General features: G+C 42.9%; 1 protein-coding gene across 5 annotated transcripts; it reads right to left on the bottom strand.

The window, feature by feature from the left end:
• Positions 1-5,495: 5,495 nt before the first annotated feature.
• Positions 5,496-14,154, bottom strand: LOC135500003 (ataxin-2-like protein). Of its 5 annotated transcripts, none has more exons than XM_064791108.1 (18): positions 13,843-14,154; positions 13,224-13,263; positions 12,875-12,928; positions 12,524-12,595; positions 12,142-12,292; positions 11,581-11,708; positions 11,082-11,371; positions 10,519-10,664; positions 10,214-10,405; positions 9,821-9,959; positions 9,446-9,524; positions 8,955-9,171; positions 8,418-8,623; positions 7,947-8,073; positions 7,102-7,677; positions 6,665-6,874; positions 6,169-6,222; positions 5,496-5,835 (listed from the first exon to the last, which is right to left on the bottom strand). In XM_064791108.1, the coding sequence occupies exons 1-17, from the start codon at positions 13,884-13,886 to the stop codon at positions 6,173-6,175; spliced, it is 2,721 nt and encodes a 906-aa protein (XP_064647178.1). In that variant the 5' UTR covers positions 13,887-14,154; the 3' UTR covers positions 5,496-5,835; positions 6,169-6,172. The 5 variants fall into 5 exon arrangements, with proteins under 5 accessions (XP_064647178.1, XP_064647216.1, XP_064647187.1 ...); XM_064791146.1 differs by having other exon boundaries at positions 6,680-6,874; XM_064791117.1 differs by having other exon boundaries at positions 7,947-8,070.
• Between the last annotated feature and the right edge of the window lie 250 nt (positions 14,155-14,404).

Below are 14,404 nucleotides of genomic sequence, written 5' to 3'. Positions count from 1 at the left end.
GTGCATGGGTATTTCCGACTCCAAAAGAATCGACTCGAATCTTAATTCAAATCATTGCTGATATCATTGGCGCCAAAGACTATTTCTTTTGACCCTGTTGACCTCGCTTCTAAAATTTTTTTGAGAAAGCCATTCAAACATTTAAATCAAATGCGATAATTATCTTTTATATCACCGAGCTATATAAATACGATATATCAAGAAAACTCTGTCGCAATATTGAATTATACGATTATCTGGGACTATTTGTACCCAATTACTCTTCCGCCAGCGTAACCTCGTCACAATCATTGCGCTTTTTCAATATGGCGACGAATTGAACAACAAAAATCCCGGTCTATCATTAAAGCCTTGATGGCCTCGGCGGTTAGACGGCTGCACTACGGATTGGGTGGTCACGGGTTCGAACCCCGGCGAATCTACTTTTTTCGTGTTTTTTGAAACATTTTCTTATTATTATCCATTCATGCATACATAAATACGTACGGCAGCAGATTAGTGCCATAAAAAATATAAAAAATAAAATATTATCTCGTTATTACGAGATCTTTTCTCGTTATTACGCGATGTTATCTCGTTATTACGCGATCTTTTCTCGTTATTACGAGATGTTATCTCGTTATTACGCGATGATTGTATATGGGTCTATAAAGTACGGACCTTTCCCGCGCTTGATCCTGAGCTTTAGGTCTCGTTAGGGAGTTTTTCCCAAATGTACGCGATGATGACGTGCCCCATTAACAGGACGTAACATCTATTTTAAAATGTGTTTCCAAAGTGAATGCATGAGGACAACCCATTTGTGTCGTATATCACTGGAAACGCCCGATTCCCCTGATTCTGCAGGATGTTAAATCGGGCATTTTATTTCTTTAAATAAATCATAAGCGTCGCATTTGCTCCTAGCACTGTTCACCATCCCAAATGGCAATATTGCCAATTGGGCCGGACAATCACAAAAAAACCCAAAATATTATACACTTCTTCCTGAATAATTCTTACAGAGACCATTCTCCCATGAAAGACAGTTGCTTACGCTACACAAAAATCAAAAAAAAATCGAGGGTCAACCATTGAACTTTTGAGATATGTTGAATTCTGCACAAATTAGCGAAAAACGCACTAACTGGGACTGGACGGCATTTCAACACGGGGCCGACGCACATCCCAAGTTCAGTGTACACATACGTCGGCAACAACAGTATAAATGCGTAGTTTCTTGTTAGTCGCCTATTGAGTAGCGCTCTAGGTTTCAGAAACTCCAAAAAAACATGTCTTTGCCAAAACAACTGCTGAATCAACGCTGACATACTGTAAGGACCGAGAAATCAATGATTTTAGGAACTACGGTTAGGGCTTGGCCGCGCATGAATGAAAAAAAAAACTCCCTAATGAGACCTTAATCCTCGATGTTGCGTGCACTTTCGCATCTCGTAATAACGAGAAAAGATCTCGTAATAACGAGATAACATCTCGTAATAACGAGATAATATTTTATTTTTTTATGGCACTAATCTGCTGCCGTACATACGCATATATTCAACACCCTCCGCCAGCATATATTATATTAATTTTAGTTTTACACTATTATGTAAGTGCAAGCTCTAGTGAGCTCACACAACTGTTTGACAGTCCTGGCTCCTCCATCGTGCTGACAACATGATGAGAGAGATGAGACAGTCACAGGCAGGCCAAATCAGTATTGGTTGCTCTGCCAAGTTGTCAACATGGTGAGAGAGATGAGGCAGTCACAGCCAGGCCGAATCAGTTCTGGCTGCTCCACCGTGTTGACAATAATCATGGTGAGAGAGATGAGACAGTCACAGCCAGGCCAAAATCAGTCTTGGCTGCTCTGCCAAGTTGTCAACATGGTGAGAGAGAAAAGGAAGTCACAACCGGGCCGAATCAGTCCTGGCTGCTCCACCGTGTTGACAACATGATGAGAGAGATGAGACAGTCACAGACAGGCCAAATCAGTCTTGGCTGCTCCACCGTGTTGACAACATGATGAGAGAGATGAGACAGTCACAGACGGGCCAAATCAGTCCTGGCTGCTCCACCGTGTTGACAACATGATGAGAGAGATGAGACGGTCACAGCCAGGCCGAATCAGTCCTGGCTGCTCCACCGTGCTGACAACATGATGAGAGAGATGAGACAGTCACAGACAGGCCAAATCAGTCTTGGCTGCTCCACCGTGTTGACAACATGATGAGAGAGATGAGGAAGTCACAACCAGGCCGAATCAGTCCTGGTTGCTCCACCGTGTTGACAACATGATGAGAGAGATGAGACGGTCACAGACAGGCCGAATCAGTCTTGGCTGCTCTGCCAAGTTGCCAACATGGTGAGAGAGATGAGACAGTCACAGCCAGGCCGAATCAGTCCTGGTTGCTCCACCGTGTTGACAACATGATGAGAGAGATGAGACGGTCACAGACAGGCCGAATCAGTCTTGGCTGCTCTGCCAAGTTGTCAACATGGTGAGAGAGATGAGGCATTCACAGCCAGGCCGAATCAGACCTGGCTGCTCCACCGTGTTGACAACATGATGAGTGAGATGAGACGGTCACAGCCAGGTCACATCAGTCTTCGCCGCACTGCCTAGTTGTTGATATGGTGAGAGAGATGAGACAGTCACAGCCAGGCGAATCAGTCTTGGCTGCTCTGCCAAGTTGTCAACATGGCGAGAGAGATGACGCAGTCACAGAGAGAGATGAGGAAGTCACAGCCAGGCCGAATCAGTCCTGGCTGCCCCACTGTGTTGACAGCGTGATGAGAGGGATGAAACGGTCATAGCCAGGCCGAATTAGTCCTGGCTGCTCCACCGTGTTGACAACATGATGAGAGAGATGAGATAGTCACAGCCACAGTACTTCGATCGTTTCTCCTCCGCACGTGCTAGGACGTGTCTGTCGGAACTGACAGCTATCTCTATGATTAGGACCTCCTTTTCCTTCTCATCGAAGACGCCGAGCATGTCGGGGTGCCGGTGTTTTATAGCCGGGCCCGTGGGGGCTAGCGAGTCCCAGAGCAATCTCAGCATCTTTCCAGAGTACGAGTGGTCATTGGAACCGGCTTCTCGAGACCACATACCGATGGTATTCATCAATATGTGTCTCCTTGACTGGTGTAAACAGTACCGGTACCACTATAGGAGATGTAGGGGCCTGCAATGGCTGCATGGGAGGATAGGTCATGTCCCATACATCACCAATCGGTGTTTCTCAATTTGGTCACCATGGCATGCATGCATGCATATCTTAGAATCAATTAACTATGTTGCATATACATGGCTGTATAGCAAAATAGTCAAAATTAGCAAGGTCAGCAGGCGTTCGTCTATTACGCGATCACGACTACTTCAAATACGTTGAGCAGAGAAACGAAAGTTTGATACCTAACTAAATTCTGAAAGATCAATATTTTGGTTTTGCTAATGTGCCTTCACTAATATGTTCTTTCGTTTTCATCTCAAGAAATATCAACCTGAAAGTGATCTTGATTTTATCGATAGATACCTCTTACACTAATTGATATTCTAATGTAAGAGTTTTTTAAATATATTTGTCATAACAATTTTACAATACCCAAAATATGGGTCATACCAGGAGACCACAGGCCTAGTCTACATATAGGCCCCTACTTGGTCGTGGTCAATTGGACAGACTACCACTCGGAAGAGTTTGTCCCCATGTTTATTAGAAATGTCTTTAGGACCGACTGACTGATGATGAGACTGTCCATATGATTACTGGAGATGTATCTTGGACAAATTGAACTCATCAACACATCATTAGTTTTCAGCGAAGTTCAACTGTATTCCAAGATAAATCACTTTGGTATGTGGAGAGTAAGATTGGGAGGTAGAATTGTCAGTCGGTTTTTCGGGGTGCAATCACCTAACTCATCATGCTCATAGCGAGTAATTAGCGAGCAACCCTTAGAGCAGTAACCCAATGAAGAGAAGTTGTTTGGGGAAAATATGACCCAAATCCCAACAAGCAGTGAGACACCAATTCGGGGGAACAAGTGTGATGGTCCAAGATACCTTTTGGAAGAAATTGATATTTAGATGTGAAAAAATTGTTGAATGGGGTTAGTGAGTCGTTTTTGTAGTTAACGCACATCTGGTGTTTTTGGTCCTTTTTCTCGGCTACTTTACCCTAAGTTACGGTTACTCGGGCTTAAACTCGCCCCAGTCCCAAAACTGATATCAGGCACAAATATCAGGAATAACACATCAAAAGAATCATTTAATTTATGAAGACAATGTCACTTCTCAAATCTAGATACATGAGAAATTTCTTTGATATAACTACAATGACCTCTTTTCTGATATACTTCTAAATATCATACCATAGAAGAGTCATCATTACAAGAAAATATCACTATGTCCAAAATGTAAACCATGGGAAATTTAAAACCTTTTTGAAATTAATCCTGACCCCAACTCCTACTTCAACCTGGACCTCGTTTATCTTGGACCATCACACTTGTTCCCCTGAAGTGTTCCTTTGCTCCAGCTATGTTAAAACGATTTGGGTCAATAGAAATTTTAAAAAGTCCGACCATAAGCCAATCACATCCAATTCATTATTCATGTACTTTGTGAACGGGATCAAGGTCCGTATTCCATGTGATTTCAAACATCTCTCATTTCAACAAATATTGGTGCTCGAACGACCTGTTCGTTACAATGAAGGAAGAAAGGAATCTACAATTCAATGTATAACTGACCACCACTCTCAATGGCGAAATACCAGTAAAGCCAATGTACAATGTATATCCTGTAAATACTTTTATGTGTAAATAAATTTTACATTATCAAAAAAAAGTGTTACACACGCGTTCTACATGGGTGATACAAGACAACTGATTTGGTTGTACCATGGCAATCATCTCGCAAGGACAATGGAGCAACCAACCTTTGCCAGCTGGTTATCTGATCTCATGAGACTGGTAGTACCCAATATCTACCTGACAACTCTGGAGTACTACTTGGGACCACAGTCATCCTAGGCTGGTATATCCTCCCATAGTCCTTCCTCTCATGCAGAACGTGCCACCAAAAAGACATTAATATATACATAAAAATACTTTATTGGATCAATCTGTCTACGATTAGTAGTCGATCGTGAAATTGAACTGTGCTCCCGCAGCTGAAGCATGATCTGTCATGACAAGCCCCTTCCAAGTCTCCTATCAGCAGCACAAATGACTTCTGACAACTCAAAACGAATACAAATCATAAGAGAAGACATCAAGTGGTGTTTTCTGTATTTTATTCATCGTTTGACCCCCGGTCCTGCCCAAACCCCATATATCTGACTTGCATATCTTTAATTAAGTCTCATCACAATTGTATCCTTTTTACATCATTTATACTTTCAATATGCAAGTTCTTGTTTTGAATTAATGTACATAATTTGGGGTTTGTCAAGTGCCCAGTCCCACCCTCCCACCCACCCACCCACCCACCCACCCAACCAGAATCCTTCCTGCCCCGTCTCACTCCCCAGATCCGCAGACCTCATCTTGATGAATCTCTCCACAGAATCCATCCTGTATAAATCTGTAGTCTCTATTTAATAACAAGCGCATCATACAAACTAAAATCCCAACACTTCTGCATGCATTCAGCATGGTTCACACTTAAAATCGATCATCATTGAAATCACTAATATAATAGTTTAGTTGGCCGTGTTCAGCCCGAGAGTCTGTTGAACACACATTGTAGTCCAGGCTGTTTTAAAATGTCAGTGCAAGGAGAGATGAAAAAACTCCATGAAGAGAGGAACAGCAAACTTCCGATGCTCACTACTCAGAAACTATCTGAAAAACGAAGAAGATTCAGGAGATTAGACCAAGAGTACATGTATAATCACTGATGTCAATTGATTAATCCTCTCATTCCATGGCCATGGTCATTCATGTGGTCTGCATAAATACCTTCATGAGATACAACTCTCTCAGAAACTACAATCAACCCAACAGGTACCATGTTCATCAGTCAGCAACAACAAGTTTGGCACTGTCTGTCAACAATAGTGAAGAAGGCTGACTGTACCGGGAAAGATTTCTTTCAAATTCTGGACGGGAAGCTTCCTATTTTGAGGTGAAATCTGCCTCCGTGTCTGACCAAATCGAGTGTAACAGCCACCTTACCTGCTTAAGGGTTGGGTTGGAAGGCTTGAACTGGCGGATGATTTTGCGTGTGCACTGTAACAAGACAATGGAGATGAGTATCAATCACTATTGATGATAACAATTGATTATGTAGACAATTTATGCTGAAATGTTTGTCATTTCTATGACCGTGTCTAGGAATTCTTGTGTAGTGCAGTATGCAGTCGAGTACATGTGATCTTTGCTTAAGCACTTTGGTCTGGGGTGAGCGCACGTTCACTGTGCAAAGTGCAAGTGCCATGAATAGGCCAAAGCACACATAGCTGATAGAGAATCATGACTGAAGTCAAGTGGCCTCACCATATAAACAGCCTGCTGCTTTTGCCTTCTCATCGTCTCTATGTGAACAACACAGAGAAGTGTTCAATTCCAATTTGTGAAGTCATTTGAGCTTGATCAGTGACCAGTGCTGCATATTCTGCCCTCGTGCTGTTGATACTACATCAAAAAGGTTGTCTAAAGAACTGATACATACTTATTTGGTACTTACTCTGTGGATGTGTATGATAAGGATGAGGATGAGGATGAGGGTGCACCTGGTGATGGTGCATCTGAGGTGGTGCTTGCGAGACAGGCACCATTCCCATCGCTGTCTGCTGGGGGTGGCCCATCGGAGCACCATGAGGTGCTTGGTGCATAGCACCGGCATGTCCTGCTGGCACTGATGGGAAACGATGGCGCTCAGCTGAAAACACAAATGGAAGTCACTTAACATCCTAAACACAGAATAACACAAACGGTGTCAGCAATGTGCCTTTAACATTTGAGAGGTTCAGTTGACAAGTCAGGAACACAGTAACTGCCAAATATTCAAACCCTCTTGGCATGACCATTCACTGGAAAGTTTCTCTCCAAATCTTCAGCTGACATGGCTGTAACAGAGTTACATGTGCATAAGGAGGTTGAACTCACGATGAACAGGGGGTCCTTGCATCTGTGGATGATGTTGCATCTGCTGATGGCCATGTTGAACAGCAGCTTGTGCTCCAGGATGGTGAGGCGGTCCCGCCACCATGATCATACTAGGTGTCTGGTGGGTCTGCGGCGAATGTGTATGCTGCGTTGAAAAACTAACAGACGTCTGTGGTATATGCGCCAACGTCATTGGTTGTCCACCATGATTGGGCATCTGATGTGCGTACGAGTAGGGCATATTTGCCTGCATCGTCTGCGGGGACGTCGGTGTGTGAGGACTCTGCTGCAGGGGATACGGTGCTATATGCTGACTGTGAGTGTACATCATCTGAGTGGGCGTTGACGACGGAGGATGTCCTTGATGCGGCGGATGCTGGGGTGGCGGAGGTGCGTTTGGCTGGTGTGCTGGGCTTGGTGCAGGATGACTAGGCTGGGACTGGGGTGGTGTGGCACGTGAATGATGGTGTTGCGGCTGGTAGTGTGGTACAGGGTGATGATGAGGCTGTTGCTGGGGACCGCCCTGTTGTGGAGGTTGGTGCCCCGGAGGCACTTGTCCATGCATCGTTCCGGGAACTGAAAAAAATCAAGAGTACAGACAACTTACATCAGGCCTCTACAAGTAAAAGTAAATTAAAAACCAACCTCTTTAGACATGGAAATAAGCTCAGGTCATTGAGAGACCACATCCACAACAGGTGTTACCAGAGCTAGGGTGACCACCACCAATGTCCTTTGGCAGGTGCGACTCACAATGCACGAGAAGTCCAGAGCATCAGACAGTGCCAATACTCGTCTGATATCAAACTGAAACTGAGAAGCTAACAGATATTGTATAAACTCACCAAGGACAGCAGTGGCCGATTGTTGTTGCATTGCTGGGTTGTTCATTCCCTGAGCTGGATGAGATGGTATGGTCGCATTCTGTGGGTTCATTAGTCGTGGATTGCCTGATTGGAGCTGCATCACCTGCTGAGGAGATAAACGCCATCTTTTCATACGCTCCGAGGGTAAGTAACACGTAATCACAAGTTACAAGTGCAACAGAGAGAGTTCTTTGGTTGGCAAATAGCTATTCTTCCTTCCTCAAGTCGGTTCTCGGTATAGAAACAACTCAAAATGATGGTGACAACAAATCCTTGATGACAGCCATTTATTCAGGGTTTCTTTTCTGTTAACTTATAATTCATTCTATCAGTGCAAGGTGGAACAGTGATGTCATACTTCAAAAAGTTCTTTTAAGGTGCATGTGGTTGTGCTGGTTGCAGAGAGGAAAAGGTTATACAAACTTGATAAAACTGGCATTCAGAAATTACCTTTACCTGAGGGTAACTCATATGTGCCGGGCCGACAGGAGTGCCAGCCCCGTGCTGACCAACCATCGGGGTCATATATGGCATATGATAGCCCTGCGGTGCTTGATTATGTATAGGAGGGGGCTGAGCCAAGATTGGCGCGCCAGTAGCACTGACTGCCTGAGCCGTTGAGGGACTGAATTCCTGTTGGTGTACAGATACAACAGCTGGAAGAAGAAGAGAACACCGTTAGACAAGCACAAGATCTCAATGTGTATTCATCTGCTGAAACTTTCTAAAGCTGTTGTCTAGAGTTAAGTTCACTCAAGGTAAGGTCCTACTGTGTTTGGACACCAATCAGGTGTTTGGCTTACATCTTCATCTTTGTCCAGGAAGGAGACCATCATAACTTGTCCCACACCAGTTACTAGGAATGTTGGTCTGGCATCTCATTCAATGAATGTGGCAATCGATGTACAGTGACTGGCCCATGATCACACGTCTTGAGAAAGGTAAACACACTCCTTATCTGGATTAGAAAATGAAGCGAGTACTTGCCACGTTTTGCTCCTCTCTGTGGGGGTTGCTGAGGCTGAGCAGTAGGGATGTGTGTTTGCGGCATCGATACCATCTGCCCTGGCATCATGTAGTGCGATGTATGAAACACCTGTCCATGCATTGGAGTAATAGCTTGTTGCTGAGGATGCTGCACAACAGGACTTTGCGTCTGAGGCCGAGGTGGTGTAGTGATCGGTATTGGCTGTTGCTGTTGTTTCTGAAATGACAAGTAAGACCATACATTGCATCACACAAATTCATTTCTTGCAGTGACTACACCATCTTACTGAGGTGGAACATAGTTTTGGTCCAGTGCTTGAGGTAAACCACCTTGACATCTTCATCTCACCCACTGAGGCCTATTGCCTTGTTGCCCTGCCAACAGTGGCAGTTCACCAGCAACACAGTGCACAGGATGGCAAAAACCACTTTACAAAAGAAACATCACTCTAACAGTTGCAACATAAGAAATATAAATGTCAAAGACTTACTGGTATAAACATAGGAGCTTTTGGGTTAAAAACAAATTCTTTCGCCAGAGGATTTAGTGTAGAAGTCCTCGAAATAGTCCTGAAAAAGAGGGTGGATAAAATGGTTAAATGTGGACAGATGAACAGAGAAACTTTGCTGCAAAACTGATGTCAACAACTCCGCACCAGGCATGAAGCAGGTTTGACCACTTCTGACAACATGTTCCACAGTTTTCTACGCCATCTTTTGCAACAATGACACAACACCTGCAACATCAACTTACGTGCAATGCATCGTGATGTCATGAGGTAGTTTGGACTAATGCCGTGTAATGACACACCAGACCAAAGTAGCGATCCATCATAGTAAATGGCTGAAATGTAAACACTTCTTACTTATCATCTTCTTTCATTTCTTCGCTTCGTTCTTCCATCGATTCTTTCCTCGCGTCATCTTCCTTCTTCTCCACCTTCTCATTCTCTAATTTGAAGTTTTTGCTAAATGCCTTTAGTTCTGCTAATTGTTCATCATTTTCTGAAAAAGACGCCTTGGACAATAGAGTAGGCTGAATCCAACAGGATCAAAACGTGGCAGAGAAAACAGATTGATACATGTACTTCACAGAATACATGTGTGGACCATCTTCAACAGGATCAAGTCTGTAATCCGGAGACCAGGGGATCAAGAGCTGTCTGTTCCTTCATTCAGAACAAGTCCATGGACCTGCAAACAGTTTTCCTAACACGACCACACACAAACAGGCCAGGGCTTTGACAATTCCAACTTACGTATTTTCTGTGAGACGGGGCTTTTCTTTGACTCTGGTGCCTGTTTGACATCTGGCGAGCCAGCAGGTGAGGGGTTAATTCCATTGTCTGTTTTAGTTTCTACTAGGACAGCAGGTGAAGAGTCACGTGAAGTGGTTGAATCGGGAGCAGCTGTTTCTACCTGTTGCATGGGCTTAGTCACCCGCACATCCTCTGCAAGGATCAAATTTACACGATTACCCTCAAAGCACACAAACCATGATACTGATACACAATGAAGACTTCGTTTGAAGCTTGAAAGAAAAGTTTATGTGAAAATTACTCACCTAAATTAGTTGAGATATTCTTTCTATTCTTCTCCTCCTCCGGCGAGATGTCTTGCTTGACAGGGGGCGACTGCGCAAGTTGTGAACCCGGCACGCGCGTCACACGATTCTGTTGAGTATTCTTCCTCATTTGTGGGGGGACATACCTGAAATGCCATCACAGGATAATGTCATCTTAGTGGGAGTAGGACAGTGGGCATTAATCACAACAACATCTGTGACCATGTTGTGGCTCATCTCAGCAAGGAGGCATTTTGTAACCTAACAACTTAGAAATGCAACCACTGATTCCAGACAGTGCCACAGTCAGAAACTCTTAACTCTTAGATACCGACGTATGACACATGGCTGACCATTGCACATCCAATACCATGAAGATCTGCGACGAGACATGACGACCAGAAATCGAATGTGAAGCTCTGAAGACTTCTAAAACTTGGACATCTGCATCCATACAAAGAGTAGAAAGAAGAGGACCAATATTTGGTAGCGAGAAGATCAGAAAGATAACAAGTCAAAAACAACAATGGAAATGGTGAGTTCGAAACAAAGATTTCACTTACTTCCCCGACGACGATGAAGGTGAAGCACTACCACCATCAGGCCGAACTACAGCACTAATTTTCTCATCTTCATCATTATTTTCCAATTCAATTCTAGCTTTATATTGTTCATTCTGTTCGATTTCATTGGCGAGTTTCTGAGCTTTTGCCTCCTTCTCTTTGAATTCAGGAGAGTCTTTATGTTCTAGTACCGTCGTGTAATCGCGCAGTGACGAGTCATACGTTGACTTCACATTGAATTGTTCAGCATTTGTTCGGAACATATCTTGTGGGTCCCACCCATTTGGAGACTGAAAATGAAGGTTCAAGAAAACTTAGATAGAGCCAAATCTGATATCAATCTTATTCTAGGCCCATCATCTAGACCACTAGGACGGTGTGGACCGGACACACAGTCACAACGTTTCACTGCTGTCAAGTTGTCTTCACATTTGACCTGGTGTATGAGTAATATCCTCTACCAATGCAACAGATTGAAAGTCACCAAGAGACTACTTACCGAACTATCCATCGTCATTGATTCTAATCCTCCAACCTCATCCATATCATGATCACACTCCCATGGCTGGAGCTCTTTGGCAGTCACTTGACCATTGAACTTACTAATTCCGCTATCTGTGAAGTTATCTGAAGACAAACAAATCATTTGTTGGCCACGAGTCACAAGAACAGAGAGAAATGTGCAGATTTGATGTCTGTCCAGACACGGCATGTTTTGTAGCAAGTGGAGACCATGGCCGATAGGAATCCTGCTGAATTGCTGGCAGGGTAAATGATAATCCACAATCTACTCAGTTCTCCAATGCAATCTAAAGTGTTGTAATGAACACCAACAGTGGTTATAAACCCACTCCATCACTGCTTACCTCGATTAGCTTAGTCCAAATGAACACCAACAGTGGTTATAAACCCACTCCATCACTGCTTACCTCGATTAGCTTAGTCCAAATGAACACCAACAGTGGTTATAAACCCACTCCATCACTGCTTACCTCGATTAGCTTAGTCCAAATGAACACCAACAGTGGTTACAAACCCAATTCACTCGATCACTGCTTACCTCGATTAGCATAGTCCAAATCAACATTCAGAGTTGTAATTGTGACTACATCTGTGTGTGAGAATATGATTTTTTCTAGTAGTCGATCTTTTGTGGGTCCGATGGACTGGCCTTCATCACATTTATGGGCCATTTCAAGCACTATCTCCATCTGTAAAACAAATACAATTTATTAAGAATAAAAACATTTGATTGCTACATGCAATACACGGATGGCAACGCGACAAACTACTCGTCAAATCACGGTCGGCAGATTTATCATCCAGGGAACAGTAGAAGACTCCATACCTTATTCCTTTCAAAATAATGACAGGTCTAAAAATGATATGAATTCATTTCTACTCCCAAGGAAGCATTTTAGGTGACAGAGCAAAGGACCTACCTTTGGAGAAAACGTTCTAAGTACTCCTTCATAAATGCTACTATTCTTTACTTGTACTTGTACAACACTACCCTGAAGAAGAGACTTAGCATTATAATACCAATTCATCAGCAATATGAAGGCCACATTGCTACTTTGCAATCTTATACCAATTCAGTACCAGGAAGAAGTCCGTACTAGATGCCAAGTCAAGTACATTCTGTACATTTTTAACATAACAATGTAGACCGCGGTTAACAGCTGGATATTTCATTCTATTCTATGCATTCTAGCCTTCAGACCAATGACGTCGTCGGAGATACCCCAACTTGTCAGAGAGATACTGGCCAATCCAACAACAGAAGAACTTACTATCAGTGATGTAAAGGCATGTGTCCATCTTGCATTCGCATAAACGCCTTCAGTCTGAAGAAAAGGTATTGAAGTCATATTAGTCTTCACAGATGTTTTGTTTTGATGAACTCTACTTGGTTCTGAGAATATGAGAAATAATGCAAAATTGAATTCATGAAAACAGGCATCTCTGGAGCTGGCAATGAAAGTGTTACACCTTTATCAAACCTCCCAACAACTAATGGAGGACAGTCCTCATTCCATGTGGGTTACTGACGCTTTTACTGACTTCTCACATCCCTGTATGCCGGCCTTTTCTGTTATCAAGGCAACTTTATCAGTTAATCCAAAACATGATAATACATACCAAGACAGATTTGTCAAATACAGGCCTCGTTCGCCCAGTCCTGAAAAGAGAAAAGCCAAATAGGCCGAATTATTTTAAAATCCCCACATTGCTCATACTTCAGCAGAGCCATATTCAGCTCCGACAGACAGTCGGCTCAATCAAGAAATAAACTTGAACATCGTCATGTATTACCACCACCTGCCTTACGACAACATTAGCACTTATAAATAGCCATAAAAATGAAAGAACTCCATGGACCATGAGCTATAGCTATCATGATATCATGGAGGTATTATTGATATCATGCAAACAAAGTTGAGTCGGTCAAAGACAATATCTGCAACACTAGCTCAGCCGTCCCCCGACTGACCCCTACCCTCTTTACGCCACTGGCACTGATGTTGACGCGTTTGCCTCGTTTGTTGTCACTTAACCTGTTGGTAGTGTCTCACCGACACTGAGTGACAGTGTTCTGTTTGTACTGTTTCGACCGAAATTGCAGTAATTGTGAAAATTTTGAGGACTTCTCAACCTCATCTCTGACAGTGACACAAATTCTTTCGTTTAGCAAATGGAAGTTGTACATTTATGGAAACTTTGAGATCTTAGCTACATTAATACTATAACAGCTTCGTACCTAGACCCCATTGATCCCCGTCCTTTTCGTTTATTTGTACTCATTTTGACCTCGGAGTTCAATTTTTCGTGTCCGTGTTTTTGACAAAATTCGGTGATCGGTCCTCCTGTGTGCTGATGATTTTCAGCTGGGTGAACTGGTAAATTGTCACACTCAGTCTCTCATCTCTTTTTACATTTGTGTAGACTTCGTTGCTAACCACTTGGACAAGTACATATAATTACTTTTGGCAATTAGAATAATTAGAAATCGGTCTTAATTGCGATTTTTCTGCAACCACCGCGGAGAATTTCGGCAAAGCGTACTAATACAAAGATGGCCGTACTAGAACTATTTTATGATGTCATTACTAAAAATCTCGATTAAACAGCTTACTTTCTATCACCATATACTAAATTAAGTGCAATTATATATATTTTACATTAGATTTGTGCTTGAGGATCATATATCTGATTATTTTATGGATTATTTGGATCTATTTTTAAACGCAGTACAATACAAAATTGTGATGGTGTGTGAAAAACATAAATAAATCATCAAATATTACATATTGTTGTATAAA

This window comes from Lineus longissimus, chromosome 2 (genome assembly GCF_910592395.1).
Source record: "Lineus longissimus chromosome 2, tnLinLong1.2, whole genome shotgun sequence".
Lineage (NCBI taxonomy): Eukaryota > Metazoa > Nemertea > Pilidiophora > Heteronemertea > Lineidae > Lineus > Lineus longissimus.
The sequence above is the reverse complement of the archived record's forward strand: the minus strand, read 5'-3'. Positions and strand labels throughout refer to the sequence as shown.

Coding starts and splice junctions, on each gene's coding strand:
- LOC135500003 (XM_064791108.1), bottom strand. CDS start 13,886: ATGAGTACAAATAAACGAAAAGGACGGGGATCAATGGGGTCTAG. Junction 13,264..13,842: donor CGGGGATCAATGGGGTCTAG/GTACGAAGCTGT, acceptor TTCTCTTTTCAG/GACTGGGCGAACGAGGCCTG. Junction 9,172..9,445: donor AAGCTCCTATGTTTATACCA/GTAAGTCTTTGA, acceptor TTGTCATTTCAG/AAACAACAGCAACAGCCAAT.